General features: G+C 38.0%; 1 protein-coding gene across 3 annotated transcripts; it reads left to right on the forward strand.

The window, feature by feature from the left end:
• Window positions 1-3,273: 3,273 nt before the first annotated feature.
• Window positions 3,274-24,931, forward strand: MASTL (microtubule associated serine/threonine kinase like; the record flags this gene model as incomplete). 3 transcript variants are annotated; one of them, XM_084253925.1, is made up of 12 exons in its annotated part: window positions 3,274-3,459; window positions 5,658-5,795; window positions 8,783-8,922; window positions 9,915-10,003; window positions 13,383-13,489; window positions 13,722-13,872; window positions 14,521-14,693; window positions 16,459-17,595; window positions 18,771-18,912; window positions 22,549-22,662; window positions 23,405-23,506; window positions 24,774-24,931. In XM_084253925.1, 12 exons carry the CDS (start codon window positions 3,274-3,276, stop codon window positions 24,929-24,931), a joined length of 2,637 nt encoding a protein of 878 aa, XP_084110051.1. The 3 variants fall into 3 exon arrangements, with proteins under 3 accessions (XP_084110051.1, XP_084110052.1, XP_084110053.1); XM_084253926.1 differs by having other exon boundaries at window positions 18,774-18,912; XM_084253927.1 differs by lacking the exon at window positions 22,549-22,662 and having other exon boundaries at window positions 3,343-3,459; window positions 18,774-18,912.
• Window positions 24,932-25,954: the final 1,023 nt, after the last annotated feature.

The raw sequence follows: 25,954 nt of genomic DNA on the forward strand, positions 1-25,954 counted from the left end.
ATAGGAGAGGTCTGCTGTGCCATATGTGGGTTAACTCCCAGGCTGGGGATCGAACTCAGGCCATCGGGGTGAGAGTGCTGAGACTTAACTTCTAGGCGACCGGGGGAACCCCCAAATATTAATTTTGATGAAGTACAATTTGTCTATTTTTTTTTTTTAATTAGAAATCACATTTTAATATGTATAATACTTATCAATGTGTACACATATATAGCTCTTTTCTATGACAATGAAAAACTTGCATTCCATCATCCTCAAAATATTTTTTTTTTCTCACCCTCCCACACTTCTGACTGTACCCAGTGCTTGTATAAATAAACAAAAATAAATCTTTAATAATAATAAAAAAAAGATATGTGGGGAGAAATGAAGTCAGACCCAGGTAACACCACAGAAGTGTCTGGGTAGATATATATCCTAAACACACTACCTAATATTTTTTTTTTTTTTATAAATTTTATTGTTATATTCCCCATACAATTGCAGCCCCCCATTCTGACCCCAATCCCTCCCCTCCCGCCCCCGCCCCCCTAAAAGTGTCTCTGGTTCATAGTTTTTTGTTGATTTTGATTTTCACTTTCTTATAGTTATTCATTTTCCTGGTCCCTTATTTAAGTTTTCTAGATTCCTGCTATGAGTGAGACCATCTGGTATTTTTCTTTTTCTTTTTGGCTTATTTCGCTGAGCATGATCCCTTCCAGCGCCATCCATGTTGCAGCAAATTGCATGTGTTTATCTTTTTTGAATGCTGAGTAATATTCCATGGTATATATGTACCACATCTTCTTGATCCAGTCATCTATTTTTGGGCATTTGGGTTGTTTCCAAAGCTTAGCTATTGTAAACAGTGCTGCTATAAACATAGGGGTGCAGGTGTTCTTTGGAATTGATGTTTCTGTGTCCTTTGGGTAAATACCTAGGAGTGGAATTGCTGGGTCATATGGAAGCTCTATGTTTAGTAGGTCCAGAAATCTCCACACAGCTTTCCACAGTGGTTGGACCAGTTTGCACTCCCACCAACAGTGCAGAAGAGTTCCTTTTTCTCCACACCCTCGCCAACATTTGTTGTTGCTAGTTTTTTTAATATGTGCCATTCTCACTGGTGTAAGATGGTATCTCATGGTAGTTTTGATTTGCATTTCCCTGATGACAAGTGATGTTGAACATTTTTTCATATGCCTGTTGGCCATTTGCATTTCCTCTTCAGAGAAGTTTCTTTTAAGCTCTTCTGCCCATTTTTTGACTGGATTATTTTCTTTGTTGTTGTTGAGTCTCATCAGCTCTTTGCAGATTTTTGTGATCAGTCCTTTATCATTAGTGTTGGGTGCAAAAATGTTGTGTTCTGTGTTATAAATCATTTTGTCAGAGTTTGTAAATACGTTCTGTGTTTTTGTAAATGTTTTATTATTTTTGCTTCTGGATTAAGACTAGGTGCAATTCAAATTAACTGTTGGTATGATGTGAGTTAGTGGATTTCTTCTTTTTTTTTTTAAGATTTATTTATTTACGCATATAAGAGCTGGGGTACAGGCCAGAGATGGGGGGTGCAGTGAGAGGATTCACCAGAGACAAATCGGGGAGCAGAACAGGCAGACGGAGTGAAATACACTGCTGAGGGCAAGCCAGGAGAGGTCTGCCTCGCCATGTGGGTTTCTCCCTGGCTGGCCGGGGATTGAACTCGTGCTGCAGAGACTGCGGATTGCTTCATAGTGCGGTGCTTAACCCCTTGCGCCACCAGGGAGGCCCGGATTTTTTTTTTTTTTAAGGAAGAACAGCATCGACCCTATTAGGAGTGACTTTCTCTAGCTTCCTAACCAATTCTTCCAGTGTATTCTGTCCCAGTCAGCCTTGAGCTATGTATAAGCTCTTTGGCTACAATTTAGTGTTCTCTGTCTTCCCCCACAATAAATAAAAAACTCCTCCAGTTGGAACCAAGCTCTGCTTCAGTCTGGAGAGCTATATGGTGTTCTGCCAGCTCAGAGGGCCAGCCCCCTCTTCCTGCTCACCCGGTCTCTCCACATTCCGGGATTTCACCAGCCACCCCTCTCCTGAACACATCCTGAGGGTTTACACGTCTTGCGCAAATGTGAAGTCGGGAAGAGTTTAAACAAAGTAAGTGAGACTATGACAGGGAGGTCAGGCGAAACCTTCAAATTCCACGAATCAGGGCCTCCCCTGGTGGCGCAGCGGTTGAGCGCTGCCCTCAGCCTCTGCAGCGTTGGTTTGATAGGGTCCCACATGGGGCGCAGACCTCTCCTGCCGCACCCGCTGCTCCCCTCAGCAGTGTACTTTGTCATCCTGCCTGTTCTGCTCCCTGTTCTGGCTCTGGTGAATTCTCTCACCCTCCCGAGCTTCTGACTGTACCCAGTGCTTGTGTTATAGAGCAACCCCGATATTAAACGGATTCCTGGCTGTGGGTCCTCACCCACGCGCTTTAAAGGGACTTATGAATACTCTACTACAGACACACACAAAAGGGTTAATAAAAGGTTTATTTACAAGAGAAAAGGAAATAAGGAAAATGTACAACTCAGGGAGAAAATAGGGAAATAAAGTCTTTAATGCATCCTACCAGATCCGACCACCTGGAAACCCAAAGTCACTCTCAGAGCTGGCCGGACTCTGCGAGCTGGCCGAGAGCCAAAAATGGGGGATCCCCAAAACCCACGTGTCTGCCTTTTATATCAACCTGGCTGCTTAACCCCACCCTCAGGTCCCAGCCACTTTCCCTTTGGTGGTGATGGGATTTGGAGTTCCCAGTGTCTGGCTTTGACCTGGGGTGGGGGTGGAGTCCACAAAGCCTGTACGGAATTAGCTTTAGGACATTCTTTTCCCCCTAACACTTGTATAAATAAATAACTAAATCTTAAAAAAAAAAAAAATTCCACGAATCAGATTCAAGTCGCCCTGGATGCTTTCTTGTCGCCCAAGAAACGTTTGCGACCCCCACACCCCCGGCTTTACGAAAGAGGTAAATCCACCGCGGTCACTGTTCCCGAGAAGTCTGGTCGATTCGCGAACTTCCCAGCACCCCCACCCTCACGCCCACTCGACCCAGCACCCCCACCCTCACGCCCACTCCATTCCTGGGCGCCAGGGAAGGCGAGGCCCGTGGGACACCCGCCCGCTGGGCCCGGCGTCCCGGGCGCTGCGCGGTGACGTCACGACGGCGCGCGGCGGGGGCGGGGCCTCACTTTGAACCCAGTTGGCGGGAGTGGCTGCTCGGGAGGGGCCTGGGCGGCCACCGCGGGTTTCCCTGTGAGGTGGGCTGTGATGGAGCCCTCCGCGGGCAGCGAGGAGGACAGTGGGGGAGACGCGGCCTCAGCGCCAGGATCGAATAGGATTCCGGTGCCCAGACCGCCCTCCATAGAGGAATTCAACATAGTGAAGCCCATTAGCCGTGGCGCCTTCGGAAAGGTGTACCTGGGGCAGAAAGGAGGCAAGTTGTACGCGGTGAAGGTAAGAAGGGGTGTAAATAAAGGGGTAAGGGCGGCATGGAGGCCTTCGGGCTTTCTTCCTGCCCCCTGAATTGGGCTGGCCCCAGGCTGCATGGGGTGGCCTGGCTTGCTGAAACTCCAGAACCTAGCAGGCTGACTTCTCACTTGGAGTGCCATCTGCTCAGGCAAGTACCAAATCGCCTGTGCCCCGCCCTTCTCTTCACTTCGAATGCTTTGGAAAGACTTTGGAGAGCTTCTGGGTAATCTTTTACCCGATTACGTTTGAATATTTAAATTGGAAACATTATTTCCAGATTATATTTTAATTCTGTCCGTTAGAGATTAATTTCTGATCTGTGTAGCCCAAAGATCTCATTTTACTCATTTTTTTTTTCTTCTCAGACCTTCAATTATAAAATGATATTGTATCTTAAGGACTAATCTGAGATATGTCCCAAATCAGTCCTTTATTCTTGGCAGAAGTGGGTATTGTTATAGGTCAGGGAGAAGGGCAGCCCAAACCCCGCAAACCTGTCTATTCTAAGTGGGTTCTGCCATCCGCCGCATCAACACAAAACATAGGAGACTTTAATGGGAAGGAACTTTAATAAAACTAGGAAACAATACAGGTAAGGCAAAGAGTCTAGTTTCTAAGTGAAGCACCCAAAGTTACCCGTCCCCTCGTGGGTAAAACTCCATCCATATGGGATCGGCCCAGAGCAAGGCCCCAAAGCCTGCCACAAATCTAAAGCATCTTCCAGTGGGGACCCACAGAAAAGAGTCAGAAACAACCAGACAAGCCCGGAAGGAAAAGAGCAAAATCAACATCAAGATAAAAGCTGCCATTGTCACCTCCCCATGGGTCTCACCCACATCTATGTCACCCCGTCCACGACCAGAAGAAAAGCGCAGCTTCTTCACGTGTCTCTAGGCTCCATGTGCCTCCTCCAGGTCTCCCGGCTCCATCCTGCTTCCTTCCTCAGTCTCTTCTTCTGCTTCTCCTCTTCCTGCTCAGCTCCACCCTCCCTTGGGTGGGGCAGGGAACCTCCCCCTTTCCTGGGGACCACCCTGTTGCAGTATCATTCCAAAAGCCTAGCTTTCAATATTACTGAAACTGTTCTAGCATCTCTTGATTCTCATTCACTCCCATAGTTTCAGATTACTCACATTTCAGCACTGAGTGAACATGACAAAGGGAAGAAGCCAGACACCTGAGTGTCAGGAGGTGGTTTCAACATCTGGTTGGACATTGCTATGTGACTCTTTAGCAGGCACTAAACCTGTGCCTTGTTAACCTCCTGTGTTTCCTTTCTCCATTCCTCTCTCATGACCGCTGCTGTATCTGGGGTTCAGTGGTAAACAGAATGTTCCTCTGTAGGGCTTGTAATACAGTGGAATGGTAGGTGAAACCATGTTACAGACGAGATTTCTGACTTTCCTTTAGTTTTCTTAATGAAGGGTTGTAAACTGGTATTTGCAATGTATTAATGAATCATATTCCTTCCTTTGGAAGGAATATGCCCTCTTTCACTTGTATCCCTGAAAATTGATACCCTTGTTACTATTCAGTTTAGTGCATAAATTTTAATGTAGATTATAGTTTTCCTTCTTTACTAATTACCTTAAAACTGAAAAGGAGTCACTAGTACTTTCTGTAAGATAGCATTGATAGTGTCAAGTTCCAGTAAATCTAACCATTGTTAAGATTTATTTTTCTCCTGTGCAGACAAATTTTCCACATTCTCACTCTTTCTGACTATTCACATCATCAAAGAATCAGCTCTTACAAAAATTATAAGCTACTATTTCTCTGTGCCTAGGTTTCCTGTTATCTGGGAATTTATTAGAAACATCACTATCCTTTGATTTTGTTAAAAGATCAGCTCAACAGATTTTTTTCCCAGTCATCTCTAGGTCAAGAAAGAAGTAAAGATTGTCTTAAATTCAATTGTCAGGGACCAATTGTTTATCTCTTTTTCGTACTCAAAAGGGATATGATACTCTTGCCACTTGATCCCAAAATAAGTAGTTCTCCATTAAAGAATGCTTCGTTTTTGTTTTTACAATATTAGCTGTGTTTCTGGCAGAGTTCCCTGTGGCAGTATGAGGTCCAAAATGCCATCTATGTGTTTTATCTCTGGTTGTTTTCATGATGGCAACTTCGATACCTGAGAATACCTTGTAATAAAAAAACAAAATGTCCGTTGTCATGTTATCTAGGTTGTCAAAAAAGCAGATATGATCAACAAAAATATGACTCATCAGGTACAAGCTGAAAGAGATGCGCTGGCACTAAGCAAAAGTCCTTTTATTGTCCATTTGTACTATTCGTTGCAATCAGCAAGCAATATCTACTTGGTAAGTAAATAATTTTACATTTTCTTCTTTCAGTAATCACTGATCCCATTGATTTAAGAATACAGTCTTTGGATTCAGAGTACCTAGTTTTTAAATTCCAACTCTTGTGCTTACTAACTTTATAATCTTGGCCAAGTTACCTTACTTGTTGTGTTAGTCAAGGAATCTCCAGGGAAAAAGAGGGCTTCCTTGGTGGCATAGGGGTTAAGTCTCAGTGCTGTTATGCTATCATCCATTGTTATGGCCTGAGTCGGCCAGGGAGCTAACCCACATGGCTCAGCAGACCTCTCCTGTCTTGTCTACTGCTCCCCTCAGCAGTGTATTTCAGTAGATCCACCAGTTCTGCTCCCCACTCTGTCTCTGTTGACTCCTCTCCCCTCCCCCCATCTCTGGCCTACACCCCAATTCTTCTTTGCATAAATAAATAAAAATAAATCTTTTTTTTTTTTTTTTTAAAGACTCTCCAGGGAAAAAGATGTAATGGAGTGGGGGGCTCACGTGTGTGTAGATAGAGGGGAATTTATTTTAAGGAATTGTCCTACGTGATTGTGAGGACTGGCAAATCTGAAATCTACAGGGTATATCATACATCAGTAGGCTGTAGCCTAAAGAAGAATTGATTTTGCAGCTCAATTCTCACAGCAGTCTAGAGGCAGAATTTCCTCTTAGTGGTGGTGAAGTGATGATGCCTTAGGTTTTTTTTCTCTTAAGACCTTCAACTTGATTGTATAAGGCCCATCCACAAGGGGGCTAATCAACTTTTATTCAAAAATCTAGCAATGGATCCATTAGTCTCATCTAAAAAACAGCTTCATAGAAATGTTGTGATTGTTTGAACAAATATCTGAGTGCCATGGTCTAGCCAAGTTTATGTATAAAATTAACTCTCATACCTCTCATTTGCAAAATGGACATAACAGTACCTACCTCAAAGGTTGAGGTTAATTTTCGTGGGTTAATAGAAAGCATGTAGAACAGTGGTGGTACATAAAATATTTGATTAGCATGAAACATAAAAATACTTGATATAAAGTTTGGTATACAGTAAGGAAAGCTATTAGGAAACAGTGAATTTTGAGACTTGCTTTATAAAGCAGCAGCTTACATTCTATTAATTCTAATGAAGAGTTGAGGGGGCACAGGAAAAGATGGAGCTAGCAGATGACTTGACTACAAACTCTAAAGGTTCTTCTAGAATAATAAATAAGAATAATCAACTTTCCATTTTCTAAGTATGTGGTTGGCAAGTGGTGACCCATGGCTATGCTCCTGCTATACTGAAGAGTGAAATAGTTGTAATAGTTCATATGGCTCACAAGTCTAAAATATTTACTATCTGTCTCTACAGAAAAAGAGGGAAACTTTAATGCTATTGCAAAGGAAGTGGGGGCTATTTAATCCTTTAATTCTATATTGCCTTTACTATATACTGTTCATATGCAGAGTGTGGGTGCTTGCCCCATTGCCATGACTGGCTGCAGCATCAAGCCTGACATAACACTGTGGCAGCCAGGAGTTTCCCCAATGCTAGTGGAGTTTGAAGAACTGGGTGGAATTCTTCAATTTAGGAGATCCTCCACCCCACCCCAATATTTATGTCTTCACATCAGTGTGCAACATGGCATTTTTTATTTTCTATTCCTGGAATCAGGTAGGGGGCCATATCTTGTCTACTGACTTCATCATCAGCTTAAATCTTTGATACTGAAACTGTGCTCTACAGACAAGCAGTGTCAACATTATCTGTTAGCTTTGTAGAAACACAGAATCTCAAGTACAGTCTAAATCTGCTAAATCAAAATCTGAATTTTAGCAAGATCCCACAAACATTGAAGTGTGAGAAGCACGGTTTACATAAATGAAAGATTTCCTAGAAACAGAAAACTACTTTGAGGTAGAGATAAGGCATGACCAAACCTAACCACAATGAGAACAAATAGTGGACTTGCAAGCTAGGTATTATACTAGGCACAAGGAATATAAGGACGAAAACATTTATTTATTGTTTTTTAAATTTTTTTTTAATTATTTATTTTTTATGCAAGAGCTGGGGTACAGGCCAGAGGCACGGGAGGGTGAAAGGATTCATCAGAGACAGAGCAGGGAGCAGAACAGGCAGACGACCAAAATATACTGCTGAGGGGAGCAGTGGGCGCAACAGAAGAGGTCTGCCACGTCATGTGGGAATCTCCCTGGCTGGCCAGGAATTGAACCAGCACTGCAGAGGCTACAGACAGCTTCACAGTGTGCACTCAACCTACTGCGCCACTGGGAAGGCCCTAAAAACATTTATTATGTAAACAATTTGAGTATAACAAAGGTTGAAAGATTAATGTAATGAACTCACATTTATCTGTCACCCAGTTTCACCAGTCATCAGTCATCAACACTTTATCAAATATGATTCATCCATTTCCTATCTCCAGGCCCCCCTTTCATGTAATGGTTGTAGCATCCTTTGATTCGTTGCTTGGATTCATTTTCTCAACATTTGCAAAATGATGGGGATGGGGGATGAGAAGATGTGCTATTAAAAAGGTCATGATGAAGAATTTAGAAGTGAACAGGTCATGATCTCTTCAACTTTATTTTCTAATTTTTCAGCAAAAATACTTCCACTTTAATATTACCTGCCAATATTTTCATATAGTTTTTTTTAATTAGACTATTTCATCTGAACAAACACAAATGCATATAAGGTAAATATTTATGTTAGTGAGGTTAACAATTGTGTTTTATGCGTATAGCAATTATGTTAACAAATAACAAATATTTTATATTCATATATGTGGAGAGGAAAGCAAATGTGGCAAAAAAAAAACTATATGGCAACATGAGCAAACCTGGAATTAATGTATACTGAATGATACCAAGAAAATGTGGTTCTTATAGGTCCAAGCTAAAAATGTATACTTAATATTTAAATAGTATATTTTAAGGCAATTATAATGGTTTTATTTTGCAATATTTATGTTCTTTTTTATTAGGTAATGGAATATCTTATCGGTGGAGATGTCAAGTCTCTCCTACATATATATGGTTATTTTGATGAAGACATGGCTTTGAAATACATATCTGAAGTAGCACTGGCTCTAGACTACCTTCATAGACATGGAATCATCCATAGGTAAAGACAACTTTTCTATAAAGTGTTACTAAAAATACAAGTAATCAAACTAAATACTAAATATTTGCATAACCATTTCCCCATATAACAAAGTTATCTATAGTTTAAAACTAACATGTGAGTTAGGAATTTCATCAACTCTTCTTTTGTCTGCCTGCGTTTTCTGAATATATTGCTTTTACCATGAGCATTTTATTTATTATTTTATTGTGAAGAATATTGAACCTTTTTCCACTCCTTTATCATTAAACAGAAGTGCTATATTTTATAATCCCAGTGATTTGCAATGATTCGCTCAGTGCAAAGAAAATCAGATTAGGTGACTCAGCTATATAAAGGCTTAATATACCCTTTTTTGTAAATGTGATTTTGATCTGACTTGAGATTTATTTTATCTAATCACTCTTATTTGTTTTAATGGAATATCTAGTGAGTAATATGAATGATAATCTAGCATTTAGTCACTTAGCTTTCTTTTGTACTCAAATATATGAAAGATGCTTCACTTTTGAAGATCCATTTCCACAGTTTCAAAGGCTTAATGAGTGCCATTATTTATTTATTTGTTTATTTATTTATTTATTTTTAAAGATTTATTTTATTTATTTATGCATGCAAGAACTGGGGTGTAGGCCAGAGGAGTGGGTGGCGGGCAGGGGCATGAGAGGCTTCACCAGAGACAGAGTGGGGAGTAGAACAGGTGGACTGATTGAAATACACTGCTGTGGGGAGCAGCAGGCGAGAGAGGAGAGGTCTGCTGAGCTATGTAGATTAGCTTCCTGGCTGGGGATTGAACCTGCTGCAGTGGCTGCCTATAGCTTCATAGTGCTGCAGCTTAACCCCTTGTACCACTAGGAAGGCCCTGAGTACTTTATTTTAGAGAAAATAAATAGGATTTGATTTTTCTGTAACTTTTTCTTTTTCCCCCAGTAGCTCTAAAATCAATATTAGCTCTTTTTTAGGTATCTGTTATTTGTCTTTTGTATGTACAGGGATTTGAAACCAGATAATATGCTTATTTCTAATGAAGGTCATATTAAACTAACAGATTTTGGCCTTTCCAAAGTTACTTTGAATAGAGGTAAGGAAACTAGCAGGTAAGTATCTTTCTAAAAATCAAATAAACAATAGATATTATATTTCATTAACTTATATACTATTTCTTTGTAGTTTATAATCAATAAAATTTGATGATTATTTGTTCTAAAATAGACTAGGCAGGTGTAATAATATTTTCTTTTTTCTTTTATAATATTTTAAGATGAAGAGTAGGGAAAATTATTCTTGAATCCTCAAAGGTCCCTTGAAGATTTTTGGATTTTCAGTGAAGACTCAGAATTTCTGTTCTTCTGAATTGAATTCAGTTCTACTGAAACTGTTTGTGACCAATTATCCATAAAATGATTATAATAACTATACCATGATAAGCAGTTAATAGGTAAATTTACATTACCGTCACCAAGACCTTGATAAACAAGAACCAGAGAAAATACACACACAATTTACATATAGGAATTTGTTAATCTCACTAATAGTAATGAAAGAAATAACTAATTTAAAAAATAATGAATGAGTCAACTTTACACTATTCAGCTAGAAAAAAACTGAAGATCCATTGTTAATCTGCAAAAAGCATAAATCATACTAAGTTTTCTAGGGAAGTGGTAAATTAGCACATTGCTTTCCAAAGGAAATCTACCAAGGTGTTTTAAGAAACAAAAGGTTTTAATTCTGTAAGACCAAATTAATAACTTGTATCTGGAATGATACAAAAATGATTCAAAAGAAATATATAAATAAAATTATTTTTAGCAGCATATTATAATAAGGAGAACTAGGAATTACTTAAGTTTATTATAGACTCATGAATACATATGGCTTATCAACTTGGTAGCATGTCATGTTATCTATTGAATTAAATGAACAGAAACCAAAATTGGGTTTATAAATTATAAGCCATGGGGATTATAATTATTTGAAAATAAATACAGACCTATAATTCTTCATCTGCAAATGTAAATTTCAAAAATGTTTGAATACATGAAAATGTTTCAAAACATATTTTATAGTTTTTCATATGTTTGGTTAATCTGACTGAACTGAGGTGGGCTGTTTATATTTTTTTTTTTTTTTTTTTTTTTCTTTTTAATAGAGGCATGTTTTATTTATTTATTTGTTTGTTTGTTTTGTTTATACATGCACTGGGTAGAGTCAGAAGCGCAGGAGGGTGAGAGAATTCACCAGAGCCAGAGCAGGGAGTAGAGCAGGCAGAAGGACCGAAGTACACTGCTGAGGGGAGCAGCGGGCGGCAGGAGAGGTCTGCGCGCCATGTGGGACCCTCCTCCGGTGGCCGGGGAGCAGCCGGGGATTGAACCAGCGCCGCAGAGGCCGCGGGCAGCTTCGCAACCCAGGGCTCTACCGCTGCACCACCGGGGAGGCCCTGTTTATATTTTTTTTAATTGATCCCAGTTCACCTGATTACTCAGCCATTTCACAGCACTAATAGTATTATTTCAGAACAGATGAGATGCCACTAGGGATGTTCCATACTATACTATAAAGGTATATATCACATTCTCTTTCTAAAATCTGGACTTTTTTCTTCAAGATTTATTTTATTTATTTATTTATTTATTTTTAAAGATTTATTTATTATTTATACAAGCACTGGGTATGGGTACAGTCAGAAGCACGGGAGGGTGAGAGAATTCACCAGAGCCAGAACAGGGAGCAGAACAGGCAGACTGACGAAATACACTGCTGAGGGGAGCAGCGGGCACAGCAGGAGAGGTCTGGGTGCCATGTGGGACCTTTGCCGGTGGCCAGGGATCGAACCGGCACTGCAGAGACTGTGGGCAGCTTCGCAGCCCAGCGCTCAACCGCTGCACCACTGGGGAGGCCCTATTTTATTTATTTACGCGTATAAAAACTAGGTTGCAGGCCAGAGGTGCGGGGACTGGGGGGAGGGGTGGTTTGAAGGATTCACCAGAGACAGAGTGGGAAGCAGAACAGATGGATCTACTGAAATACACTGCTAGGGGAGCAGCCGGTGAGAGAGGAGGGGTCTGCTGAGCCATGTGGGTCAGCTTCCTGCCTGGGGATTGAACTTGTGCTGCAGTAGCTGCCGATAGCTTGTTAGTACTGAGACTTAACCCCTTGCTCCACGAGGGAGGCCCCAAATCTGGACATTTAATTGTGAGGCAAATCTAACTCCCTTGGATAAGATATTGGAAAGATAAGATATTGGATACAATATTGGAAAAATCGTGAGAAAAAAATTTTGTGGGGTTGATATTATTGGTGAATTTAAATTGTTTTTTAACAGTTTAATAGTTCTTTTAAAAAGTATCTCAGGCCTCCCAGGTGGCTCAAGGGATTAAGTCTCAGCACTAGGAAGCTATCTGCAGCCACTGCAGCACAGAGTTCAATAACCCACATGGTGCAGCAGACCTTCCCTGTCTCCCCCACTACTCCCCACAGCAGTGTATATTCAGTAGATCCACCTGTTCTGCTCCCACTTTTTCTCTGGTGAACCCTCTCGGCCACCCACCCCCACACCTTTGACCTACCCCCCAGCTCTTATATGCATAAATAAATAAAATCAATCTAAAAAAAATATAAAGTATCTCACGATTGGTTCAATAATGGCTCTCAAACATTGTACATATAGGTTAATATAATGCTATGAGAAATATCTGTGAGTATACAGATTTTTTTTCTGTATTTGGCTTTTGTGTTTTGATTGTACTAAAAAATGTAACATGAAATTTATCATCTTAACCCTTTTTCAATGTATAGTTGAGAAATGTTAACTGTTTTCACTTTGTTGTGCAAGAAATCTCTAGAACTTTTCATGGTGCAAAATTAAAACTCTGTACCCTCATTTCTCCCTCCCTCCCAGCCCCGGCAACTCCAATTCCACTTTTTGTATCTATGAGTTTATTACTTTAGATACCTCATATAAGTAGAATCATTCAGTATTTGTCTTTTTGTGACTGACTTATTTATGTATCATAATGTCCTTAAGGTTCTTGTATATTGTAGCATGTGACAGGGTCTTCTTCACTTTTAGACCAAATAATCCATTCTATTTACTATAGTCAATTTTACATATATATTTGATTTGCCAAGAAGTATTTTGTTGCCACTTGGATAACATTTTTGTCTAGTGACTAAATGCTTTGTAAAAAGTTAAGACTTTGCCTCATTAATTATACTGTGTTCTATTCTTTCCAGATTAAGACTCTGTTCTATCATATCATGACTTTCAATCAGTTACTTAGTTATATGTGTTTGCTTTATTGCATGGTGGTTTCCCTGGGTATATTTGTCTTGCAGAAGCCATTTTTGTAGTTAATGTTAATAATGTGGAAATAGGGCAAAGTTCAGATGATCATTGATTTATTCAGTGACAGTTGCAATTTCTAAACAATTTTGTATACTTTTCTTTCTTTATGTAGATATTAATATGATGGATATCCTTACAACACCATCAATGGCTAAACCAAGGCAAGATTATTCAAGAACCCCTGGACAAATACTGTCTCTCATTAGTTCTTTGGGATTTGTAAGTATTTGATTTTAAAAAAACTAATGTAAAAAATTTATTTACATAATTATTTAATTCATAATTATTTAAAATTTAAAAACTTTTTAAATAAATGCTCAAAATAAGGTAAAATATCAAGCATTTTGAGTAACTTTAACAGTTTATGTACTTAGGTAGTATAATAGTCTTTGCTCTTAGATGGTATTTTTGTAAAGGTAAATCTTAGTATTTGCTTTTGTCTCTTGAATAGTTCACACCAATTGCAGAAAAAAATCAAGACTCTGCAAATATTCTTTCAACCCATGTATATGAAACATCACAGCTTTCTCAAGGACTAATTTGTCCTATGTCTGTCGATCAAAAGGTCACTACTCCTTTTTCTAGCAAACCACTGAACTCATGTGAGTATAAAAGAGTTTATTCCTATAAGTGTATCCTTTGAGGAATAAAATTTTTTCATATTTTAAATTTCTAATAACAATAAACTTGAAATACAAATATTTGAATAGCCTGTAGCAGTCCTATATTTCATCATGTGAAGGACATTTCTGACAGGAACACTTCAATAATGTCCCTTTATTAAAAAAGCGTTTAAAATTGTAAATTGGTTCCCTTGTCCTGATTTTTTGCTTTACCAATGTTGAGAGTTTTTAATTTTTATTTTTAAAGATTTAATTTTTTGTGTGTAGAAGAGCTGAGATATAGGCCAGAGATAAGGGGAGCAGCAGATAAGACAGGATGTGCCATATGTGGGTTAACTCCCTGGCCAGGGATTGAACTCAGGCCTTCCTTAACGGTGATACTGCTGATACTTAACCCCTAGGCCACCCAGGAGGCCCGAGAGTTCTTTTATTTTTAACACTCAGAACTGTTCTTGGATGCCCAAAACACCTAAAGCCATCTGTGTGGATTGGATGTTTATATTGAAATAGTTCTGACACACAATGCTTAGAACTTAGCCTAATTATCTGTAAAGATTGAGGTTCAGTAAAGAACTAAGAAAGATGTGACTTAAGCATCAGTAAATCAATATTTTCTCTGCTTTACAGGTCTTGAAACAGTTGCCTCAAACCCTGGAATGCCTGTGAAATGTCTAACTTCTAATCTACTCCAGTCTAGGAAAAGATTGGCTACATCAAGTGCCAGCAGTCAGTCCCACACTTTTATATCCAGTGTGGAATCTGAATGCCACAGCAGTCCCAGATGGGAAAAGGATGGCCAGGTTAGAGTAGCATTTATCTGAACACCTTTATTTTATCTGAACACATTAATTTAAACACCTTAAATCTGAACCAAAATTAATTATGTATGTCAAATTAATGATAAACACCTTAAATCCTTTCATGTAAGTTCTGTAAGGAAATGAATCTGTTACATGAATGGCAGTCAAGATATTATCAAAAATTATTATTTCCTGTACAATCCATCAATTTCTTTTGAAATACTTCATTTCTCAAACATAAAATTATTGCTTGATGATATGATGAGACTCCAAATTGTTAATTTTTTTTTTTAAAGAGTTGCTTTATTTTTATGCAAGAACCCAGGTACAGGCCAGACGTGTGGGAGGGTGAGAGGATTCACCAGAGACAGAGTGGGGAGCAGAAAAGAGGGATCTACTGAAATAAACTGCTGAGGGAAGCAGCAGGCGGGTCAGGAGAGGTCTGCTGAGCCATGTGGGTTAGCTCCCTGGCCAGGTAGCTAATTCATGTTGCAGTGGCTGGCGATAGCTTGATAGTGCAGAGACTTTAACCCCTCTGCCACCAGGGAGGCCCAAATCAAGCTTTCTTAATACTTTTTCAATTTTTCATATAGGCTGCTATATAGATAATATATACTACAGAATAAACCATATTTCCTTTCCTACTATTATTTCACCCCTTTCCCACTCAATAAAGTATATTTTATACTGTATTTCAAGCTATGTACAGCTTCATATTTTTTCCCAGCCATTTTTATATCTCTGGGGATTGCAATGATTGGATTCTAGCCCTGCTTCTCAAGTTGTGATCAGAGGAATAGCAATGGGTCACAAAGGACCCCTGATAAACCTTGTTCTGATTCCCAAGTGTATAATTTTCTCTATATTACTTGTAAATCAGTGAGTTGTAACTCAGGAATTTTTGTTTTGTTCATGACTAAGTTCTGCTTATTATTGCTCAGTAAGTTGGTAACGTTTTATTTTCCCATATCAAAGATAGGCACTATTAGAGTTTATTGAGCCTTCACTGTAATTGAGTACTTCTGTAAAAGTCCTGTTTACCATGTGCCAATTTGCAATGTTTTATGCAAAGTCCAGTCACACAAGAGTGCCTGCAGATAGTAGAATTCAATTTTTAAAAAAAGCGTTTGTTGCCAATTCTTCATCAGTTCACAATGAATGTTGACAATGGATCTTAACTCCTATAATATTGGGTTTTTAGTTATAAACTACCATTAATTTAGCTTCATCTTTATCAACTTGATTTTATTTTACCTGTACGATGTGGTACATGATTACATAAACAACATGTTTAGTTTGGGGTTTCCATTAACTCTGTTTCAAGGCCTGTACATTTTGGGATTTAAAACAGAATCTCCTATACCCCTATTACAGAGAGAGAGAGAGAGAGAGAGTGAGTGTGTGTGTGTGTGTGTGTGTGTGTGTGTGTGGTAACCTTACCCCCAAATTTGCCTGAATATGTTGCCTACTTATTTCTTCTATTTAAATGACATGTAATACACTATCAAATAAGCTTTATAGAATAATTTATTTAGTTTTAGAGCAGAGTTTTACCCAAAACAATGTGTGTAGTTATTATGCTTGTTTGTATTGATTTTAATTCTGTTACATTGTCCTTTTAATCCACTAGAAAATGAAAATAAGGAGCATAGTGGTTCAAGGGTTCGTTTTATCCCATCTAGGTGGGCAGAGATTTAAAAAGTTAAAGAATCTCAGCTTTATAAATCTAAAAAATGTTTCTTTTTTATTTTTTGCCTCCTCTTAGGAAAGTGATGATGCGTTGGGTTCTACAGTGATGAGTTGGAATACAGTTGAAAAGCCTTTGTGTATAAAATCTACAAATTCCATTGAGACCAAAAGTTTCAATGAAACAGATCCTGAGTTAGCACTTTCTCCCATTCATAATAGTACTGCCATTCCTGCCACTGGAAGCTCTTGTGAAAACCTTTCTAAAAACTGCTTGTCTGAGGAAGTTTCTTGGGAAAAAAGGGAACTGGATCTAAGTAACATGGTCACTGACACGAGACAGTCTGATTTTCATCAGTCAAATCGGTGGGCTATGGATACCAGTGATATGTCTGAAGAGCACCTTGGGAAAAAAAGTTTTAAAAGAAATTTTGAGTTGGTTGACTCCAGCCCTTGTCAGGAAATTATACAGAATAAAAAAAATTGTGTAGACTGTAAGCGTAGTAATGAAATAAGAGATTGTGATACAAATCGAAGTACAGGCGTAACAACTGAAATCCAGGATCTTAAGTTATCAGCAAATAGAAGTCAGCAAAATGACTGTGCTAGTAAGAACATGGCCAGTTCTTTTACTGATAAACAACAAACACCAGAAAAATCACCTATCCCAATGATAGCAAAAAATCTGATGTGTGAACTGGATGAAGATTGTGACAAAAATAATAAGGACTACTTAAGTTCTAGTTTTCTTTGTTCTAATGATGATAGACCTCCTAAAACTAATTCTATGGACTCTGATCCACCTTTTCCTGGAAATTTTGTAATGGAAAGTCCGTTGGAAAGTCAGTTGTTAGAGCCAGATAAAAGCATCAAGGAGTCCTCTTTTGAAAGATCAAATATTGAAGACCTACTTACTGTATCACCCGGCAGCCAAGAAAACACCTTACCAAAAGAAGATGAGAATCTCACTGTGCAGGACAGTAACCAAAAAATGTTAGCTCCTTCTTTGGAGGTGCTGAAAACATTAACTTCCTCCAAAAGAAATGCTGTAGCTTTTCGAAGTTTTAACAGTCACATTAACCTATCCAATAACTCAGAACCATCCAAAATGAGTGTTTCTTCCTTAGATGCAATGGATGTTTCCTTTGCTTATAATGGTTCATATCCCATGGCTATAACCCCGACTCAAAAAGGAAGATCTTGTATTCCATATCAGGTATGTTATAATTTTCTAACACTTTGTCCTTTGGATTTTAGAAGAATAAACTATTATGACCAGACACTTAACCTCTCAGTTAGACTGTATGGTGATAGTAATCATATAGTTCTGCTTGTTGGGAATCTATAGGTTGTTGAAAGTTTTAATGTAGAAAAGTAAAGCTGGTAATAATATTCTGAAATACCATGCCTCCTTCATTTGTATTGCTTTATATACTTTCAGACATTTTCAATCACAGGTTTACATGTTTACAATCACATATTTTCACTTGACCGCAGTAACTCTGTGAGTTACAAAATTGAAGTCCACTCTACCTTACTACCTTCTAATGACATATTTAGATGATTTTTTTGTTGTTATTGAAAATAGATATTGCAAGTCTTATTTTCTAAACCTTTGTAAGCCCAAAGTTTCTTTTTTTTTTCTTCTTTTGGAGAGACATCTTAATATTATAAATTCTAAATTTACAATAATAAGACTTTTTTCTTATTATTGATTAGTTGGTTTTCTATTCAGAACTCAGTGAGTTAGAAGTCCCTTATGTCATCCTGTTTTCCATCTGTCTATAAAGTATAATGATGCCTGCTGATCTCAGAGTCGTGTGAGACAACAAAGTAACATAAAACTTAAATGTCAGTTTGCATATAGCTATTTATATTTAATTCTTGTATATATATTTTCCTAATAATTCAGTCATTATTTAGGCACCGCCTCCCTCAGTGACTTAAGCTTATATTAATCCAAACTGTAAAGAAAACTTTCTGGTAATTTTTTTTATTGTTTCTTACATATCCAGGTCTTACTGAAATAATTGATGTTACCTAAGTTACTGAATTTCATTAGGCATAAGGACTTCTTTTAATTGTAATTAGTGATAAGTCCATTTTCCAAATTGACTAAGGGTTTCCAAATTGATCAAGTTATTTTTTGTCTCACATGACTCTGATATCAGTAGATAGGTATCATTATACCTTATAAACAGATCGAACAGGATGACATAAGGGACTTCTAAGTCACTAAGTTCTAAATAGAAAACCAAGTCTTATGCACAGCATGACTTTTGTTTTGGCGTTATGTCTCACTGTTAGAGTAATTACACTTGACCTTAGCCAAAAGGCTGAGAAGCAACTCACTGTGAGAGTAATTAAGATATTTATTGTCTCTTAAATTAGCAGACCCCACAACAAGTCAAGTCAGGGACTCCATACCGAACTCCAAAGAGTGTGAGAAGAGGGGCAGCCCCAGTGGATGATGGGCGAATTCTAGGAACCCCAGACTATCTTGCTCCTGAGCTGTTGTTGGGCAGAGCCCATGGTAAGGCATACATCTTGAGTTTTTGAACTGTTATCTATCACTGTATTTTGTCTTTTTTCCCAAATTATATTGATCTGACAATCATTTACATAACTATGTAATTTTTGAGGTAGGACTTTAAAAGATCTTTTTTCAAGGAAACATAAATTAAACCCATAACATGAATGCTTCTTCTACATCTTTTGTTTAAATTTAATATCTTTTTTTTTTGAATGATTTATTTTATTTAGGCATACAAGAGCTGGGGTATGGGCCAGAGGTGCAGGAGGGTGAGAGGATTCATCAGAGACAGAGTGGGGAGCAGAACAACAGACTGAAATACATTGCTGAGGAGAGTAGCAGGCAAGACAGGAGCAGTCTGCTGTGCCATGTGGGTAGCTCCCTGGTCGGGGATCGAACTCATGCTGCAGAGGCTGTGGATAGCTTTACAGTGCTGTGCTTAACCCCTTGTGCCACGAGGGAGGCCCTGCTTCTACATATTGATATTAATTGCTTCCCTTTGCTTTGGGTTTCTTTGGTGATCATCCATCCCATTTTCCCTGCTTTATGGCCGAAGCCTCTTTTTATTTCTTTTCTGATGTTTTCCCTGAGTGTGAAAATGTTTTTACCCTTGGCTTCTCTGGAATACTGCCTAACTTCTCAAAGTTGACTCTTTTCTTTGCCTAATTATTGCTCTAGCAAAATGATTGTTATCCCTAATATTTAACTAAAGCTTTTGTTGACGATCACCAATGATTCCTTATGGTCAAATCTACCAGTCTCTCCGTGTCTCATTCCTTTTACTTCTATTGCTAGTTCTCATTTCTTTCCTTATCTTCTAAATATAAAAGTTTCTTAAGGTTTAAAAGGTTGAAGAATCTCAGGTATTTAGGGCCTCCCCTGGTGGCTCAGTGGTTGAGCACTGGGCTGCAAAGCTGCCCACAGCCTCTGCAGCACCGGTTCGATCCCCAGCCGCTGGCGAGGGTCCCACATGGCACGATGGACCGCTCCTGCCATGCCCGTTGCTCCCCTCAGCAGTGTATTTCGTCACTCTGCCTGTTCTGTTCCCTGCTCTGGCTCTGGTGAATTCTCTCACCCTCCCACGCTTCTGACTGTACCCAGTGCTTGTATAAATAAATAAATAATTTTTTTTAAAAAAAGGCATTTAGCTTACTTTTGTATACCGCCTTTTTGCTAAGTCACAAATTTGCTAGCTCATTTCCTATAATTTATATTTACTCTAACTTAAAATATATTGTGAAGTAAACTTCAAATGTAAAGATTTTGTAGGATCTTCTCTTTTAGTGGGACATCTAGTAACCTCATTACCTAATGACATATTTTTAAAATTTTATTTTTTATAAAATAATTTGATATAGTTAAAGTAATTTATAATAATTTTTTTTAAACAGCTATTCCCCCGAATCCCAGGCCCATGAGGCAGTCATACAAGCTCCTTTATTTCTTGTTTTAATGATCTCTATTTCTAAACAACATGTTGAGAAGCACCAGCCTAAGCTTTCTCTAATCTTCCCTCAGTAGTTTTACCCCTCGGCCCAGTGGACTTAGGAATTCTGATCTGAGTTTCCCATAGCATTGTCTGTATTTTTTTGTTCTGATATCTTAACATTGTATTAAAATGATCTGTATTGTCTCTACCAAAGTAGGCTGCTATCTCCTTGGTAAAAGCTTTTTCTCGATTCTCATATTTATATCCTATTTATATCATATTTATATTTGGCACAAAACCTGGTATCTAGTTCAATGAATGATGAGAAAATGAACTCATAATTTTAATACAATGTACCTAAATACTGTTTTCTTACATGCAGGGTGTCTTAACTCAGGTAAGTGAATTTCTCTAGAAAGTAACATGGCAAAGCATATTAAACTAAACAAAGTATAAATAGATCACTTGCATAAAACAATTTGCTTTCCTTTCAGCTCACTTATGAAGTACAAAAATGAATGTCTTCTGAGCAGAAAGACATCCAGAGAGGTTGCTCTTCTCTGTGAAAACAAGTCTAGGCCTGTGGCATATTTTCCAACTTTTAACAAGTATAGAGTAAAGATATAGTCTTTTTGTTGCAACTGAGGAAACACTCAATAAAAATATCAATACATTAATATATTTTATTTTAATAAAATATTAATATTGCAGCAGATACAAAAGGACTTGAATTTTCTAAATCATTTGATTCCATTATTTTTAGGTAATAGGTGAAACCATATCAATATAGCCCCACAAATTACAGAAGTGGGTTTTGGATTAGAAAGTCAACAGTGCACAATAAGCTTGTTCTAGTTCTCTAAACGATAACATATAATTACTAAAATTTATAATATGTGATCTTATTAGACTTTGGCTCAAGTAAATGGGTATGTGTGACATATCCATGGAGAAATCACGTATGTTTTTGACATGAGCATATTTTGGCTGTACTGGGAAAAATGTTCAGCCAAAATAGCACTAACCTAATTACTAACCTAAGTAAGGTAAATTTAAATGTATGGGTTTTTTTTTTTTCCCCCCTGATTTTCCCTTTTCTGTCACTTGGTTATATTAGCTAATCTACTAGAATATCTCTTTCTAAGTGCTGATTAGAAGATCTACTAATAAGAGGTGGTTTATATGTGTTTTATGGTGATAACAATTGTAGTGAAGCCTACTTGTACTATATGCATCTTGTGTTTCTTGGAGAAGGTGGACTTATGTGGCTTGCAGATGAAAAGGTATTTGTCTTCTAATGGCGGTGAATTATGTGGCTTGCAAATGAAAAGGCATTTGTCTTCTAACGGCAGACTCCACAATGCTTTCCTACTTGTTTTAAAGTGGAATAGTGGCAATTGCTTAGCCACATTATGAATTTTGAGAAATTGATTTTAAACTGATTTTTCAGGCAAATTTAGCACTAGACAAGAATTCCTACTCTCAATTTATATTGAAGTTAATATATATTAAGAGGCTTATTAACCTCTACTTAGAAACACTTTATTCCTAGACAACTGAACGAAAGTACCAAATCACATTACAAGATTAAAATATCTTTATATGTAAAGATGCTTCCAAACAGATGTTATTTAGAAATCAGTTTTACATATTTTTTGACATCTCCTAGTTACCTCCTCAAGCTGTAAGTGAATTTCCTTGGTTAAGCTAATTTATTCCTTCATGTTCTTAGAAAGAATAAAGCCACATTAAAACACCAGGCTATCCTCTAAATTATGCTACTTTGTCTCATGCTTTTGGGAAAGAAATGGGATACACAGTCATCTAAAAGCTATTGTTTCTGAAGGTAAAAATGAGAAGTACTGTTTTAGAGAATAATCTTTAGCTTGAATGCAATCCTTGGTTGTGTTATAGGATTTAGAAAAATACATATCAGAAGTTACTTAAAAATGAAAGAAGATTGCTTTAGCTAAAGATTGCTTTAACTTAGTTTTAACTGGCTGTGTTAATGGCTAAACTTCTTGGAAAATGAGGAAATTAATGCCTTTCCCTCATGCAGGTGAGTTGGGGCTTTGCACCTTATGAAGCCAGAGAAAAACTTTGATGAATGCTTTGACTGCCCATATGTATCCATATGTTAATGTTTTAATTGATCAAGTATTTGTAGAAAATGATTGCAAGTTTAGCTACTTCCTTTTGACTTCTAGGACCTGCGGTAGACTGGTGGGCACTTGGAGTTTGCTTATTTGAGTTTCTGACAGGAATTCCCCCTTTTAATGATGAAACACCACAACAAGTGTTCCAGAATATTCTGAAAAGAGGTGATTCATTTTCTCCTATTAATATTGATTCATTAGGGCCTCCCCAGTGGCGCAGCGGTTGAGCGCTGGGTTGCGAAGCTGCCCGCGGCCTCTGAGGCGCCGGTTTGATCCCCGGCTGCTCCCCGGCCACCGGAGGAGGGTCCCACATGGTGCGCAGACCTCTCCTGCCACCCGCTGCTCCCCTCAGCAGTGTGCTTCAGTCCTTCTGCCTGTTCTGCTCCCCGCTCTGGCTCTGGTGAATTCTCTCACCCTCCCGCGCTTCTGACTGTACCCAGTGCATGTATAAACAAAACAAGCAAGCAAACAAATAAATAAATAAATAAAAACAAGCCTCTATAAAAAAAAAAATGTTTAAAAAAAATAATAAGGGCCTCCCCGGTGGCGCAGCGGTTGAGCACTGGGTTGCAAAGCTGCCCGCAGCCTCTGCAGCGCCAGTTCGATCCCCGGCTGCTCCCCGGCCACCGGAGGAGGGTCCCACATGGCGCGCAGACCTCTCCTGCCGCCCGCTGCTCCCCTCAGCAGTGTACTTCGGTCCTTCTGCCTGCTCTGCTCCCCGCTCTGGCTCTGGTGAATTCTCTCACCCTCCCGCGCTTCTCACTGTACCCAGTGCTTGTATAAATAAATAAAATAAATAAATAAAAATTTAAAAAAAAATAAAAAAATAAAAATTAAAAAAAATATATTGATTCATTAATGTCTGTGTATTACTATTCTGAAATGATTCACAAACTAATATTTGTAGATATTCCTTGGCCAGAAGGTGATGAAAAGTTGTCTGATAATGCTCAAAGTGCAGTCGAAGCACTTTTAACCATTGATGATACAATGAGAGCGGGAATGAAAGGTAAGGTTTTGTTTTATAAGCCCTTTTACCCTTGATTTGTTTAAAGTGATAAAGGTTGTGACAACCAAAAATATCTCCAGACAATGCTAAATGTCTTTGACAAAATCACTCCAGATGAGAACCGCTGTTCTAAAATAATTTTTAAAGTCATCCATGCTCAGTTATTTATTTTGAATAATTAGAAGACAAATTTTCAAAATGTGAATTATTTTTTATTTATTTATTGCCATTTTTAATCCCCTTTCCTACCAGTCTTTTAGTTTAGGGAAAGAACCAACTTTTGGCATTTGATTTCCCAACCCATCACCCCCAAACCAGTCACACAGTTTTTTCCTGTGTAGTCTCCTCCCAATATTTTCTTAAATTTGGTGACTTTTTTACAAAGGACTTGCTATCTTAACTGTCAGTTTATTGTTTGCCAATATTTTTATTATTGCCTTATCAAGTAAAGGGTTGAGGAGAGGGCAATTTATGTCTAGAAACTAAATATCACAGTGTGATTAAAAGCATAATTTCATTTTAGTAGGTAGAAGAAAATAAGAAAGATGGCAGGTTCTGAAAACGTAGTTGAAAAGGTAAGGAAAGTTGAGATCTTGTAACTGGAGCAGTAATGATTCCAGATGTGACCATACCGCTAGCTAGTTGCTATGTGTACAGAAACTAGTCAGTGGAATCCAGGAGCCATGAAGATAGTGTGTCAGAAATATCATTGGTGTATATGTTGCAACTAGCAAGAAAGGATAAGGATGGAGAAGAGGAAAGAAGGCAAGGGAGTGGAGGATGAGCTTCATGCTAAAGCTAGATCTAATGCAATAGATAATAGTACTAGGGATTGCAGAGATATAAACAGGTATTAAGTACCTAGAATGAGAAATTGGGCGTTACTCCTGGAAGATTGTGGTGTGGAAGCTGGATGTGGGGTAGGAGGTAGGCCAATCTCTTATCATGCATCAAGTCAGGGATCCTGTGAGAAGATGCAGTGAGAGAGTTAGGCTTCTATTAAAGTAAATCAATGTATTCACTCACTTGACAAATACAGACCAAACACACCTGTCATGCCAAGTGGTATACTTTTAAGGTAACACAGTATGTGCTGGTATATAGTATGTGGTTGACTAGAGAGACAGATTAAACAAGTGTTTCTGAAACTGGCATAATATAGTAGAATGAGGCATGTATAAAACATTCTCTTCTTAATTCTTATAAAACAGTACTTATTTAGATAATGGTGTTGTCATATTCTGTTTTGTTTCATATTTTTCCTAAGAGCTGAAATGCCACCCTCTCTTCAGTGATGTGGACTGGGAAAATCTGCAGCATCAAACTATGCCTTTCATACCCCAACCAGAGGATGAAACAGATACATCCTATTTTGAAGCCAGGAATAATGCTCAACACCTGACTGTATCTGGATTTAGCCTATAGCACATATTTTTTTCCTTAAACTTTGTGATATCGCAAGCTTATGTTATTATAGACTCCTTAAATCTAGGTTGATCTAAGGGGAGAAAAATCAGTTTTACCTAGATCAATAAATTGCTAATGTATATTACAGCTTCCACAGATTAAAAAGCTATTGAGAATATAATCAGTAATTTATCTTTATCTCAGAATTGTACATAGCTCTTCAAAGCGCATTTCTTCTTATTTATTTTGTTACTGCACTTTATACAAATTAATGCATCAATAAAACTATGACACTATCACATTAGAGAAAAAGTGAACCATGAACTTGATTTCCTTTCTCATCTGTTGAACACCTTTCAGTTAGGGGTTAAAATGACAGAAAAATCATAGTTTTATTTTGATGTAATTTATTTGTACATGATTGCCCACAAAAGCTATAGTCTTAAGGGTAGACATTTAAGGCTACAATTTTGATCTCAAACATGCAGCTAGAAAACTCCTTTGGGAAATGAGGAATAAATAAAAGGACTAAGGTTCTGATTACTTTAGTATGGATACAGTTTTGCTGCCTTGACCCTTTAGGCCCATTAGAGTGAAAGATAGACCATTCTAATCAATGCCAAATAATTGAATCTCCATGGCTTAATTTTACTGAGCTTGTTTCAGTAATGACTACTTACTAGATTTAAGCTCCTAAGAGTCATCTCTTCCAATAAAGTGTTCAAATTACAGTTGCTAAAGCTTTGTTTAATATAAATGACAACTTTCCCTTAAATTAGGTAAAATCAGAATTATCACCCTTTTAATGGTATTTTCAAGTAGTAGAAAGAATAGTGGCTTTGGAATCAAACATGTGGCTTAAATGGTGCTCTGCCACATTAAAAGGTCTTGGGTGGGTTAAACTGAGCTGCTAATTGTTTACCAGTATGATGAGGATTAAAGAGTTCCTTAATGGAATTGTTCAGGATACTAGTCTTCTCGGGGACTTGAAGCATTACTGAATAATTGGGGGAAATGTACAGTAATCCTAATCCCAATGCA

Source organism: Talpa europaea (assembly GCF_964194135.1).
Source record: "Talpa europaea genome assembly, chromosome: 14".
NCBI classification, from domain to species: Eukaryota; Metazoa; Chordata; class Mammalia; order Eulipotyphla; family Talpidae; genus Talpa; species Talpa europaea.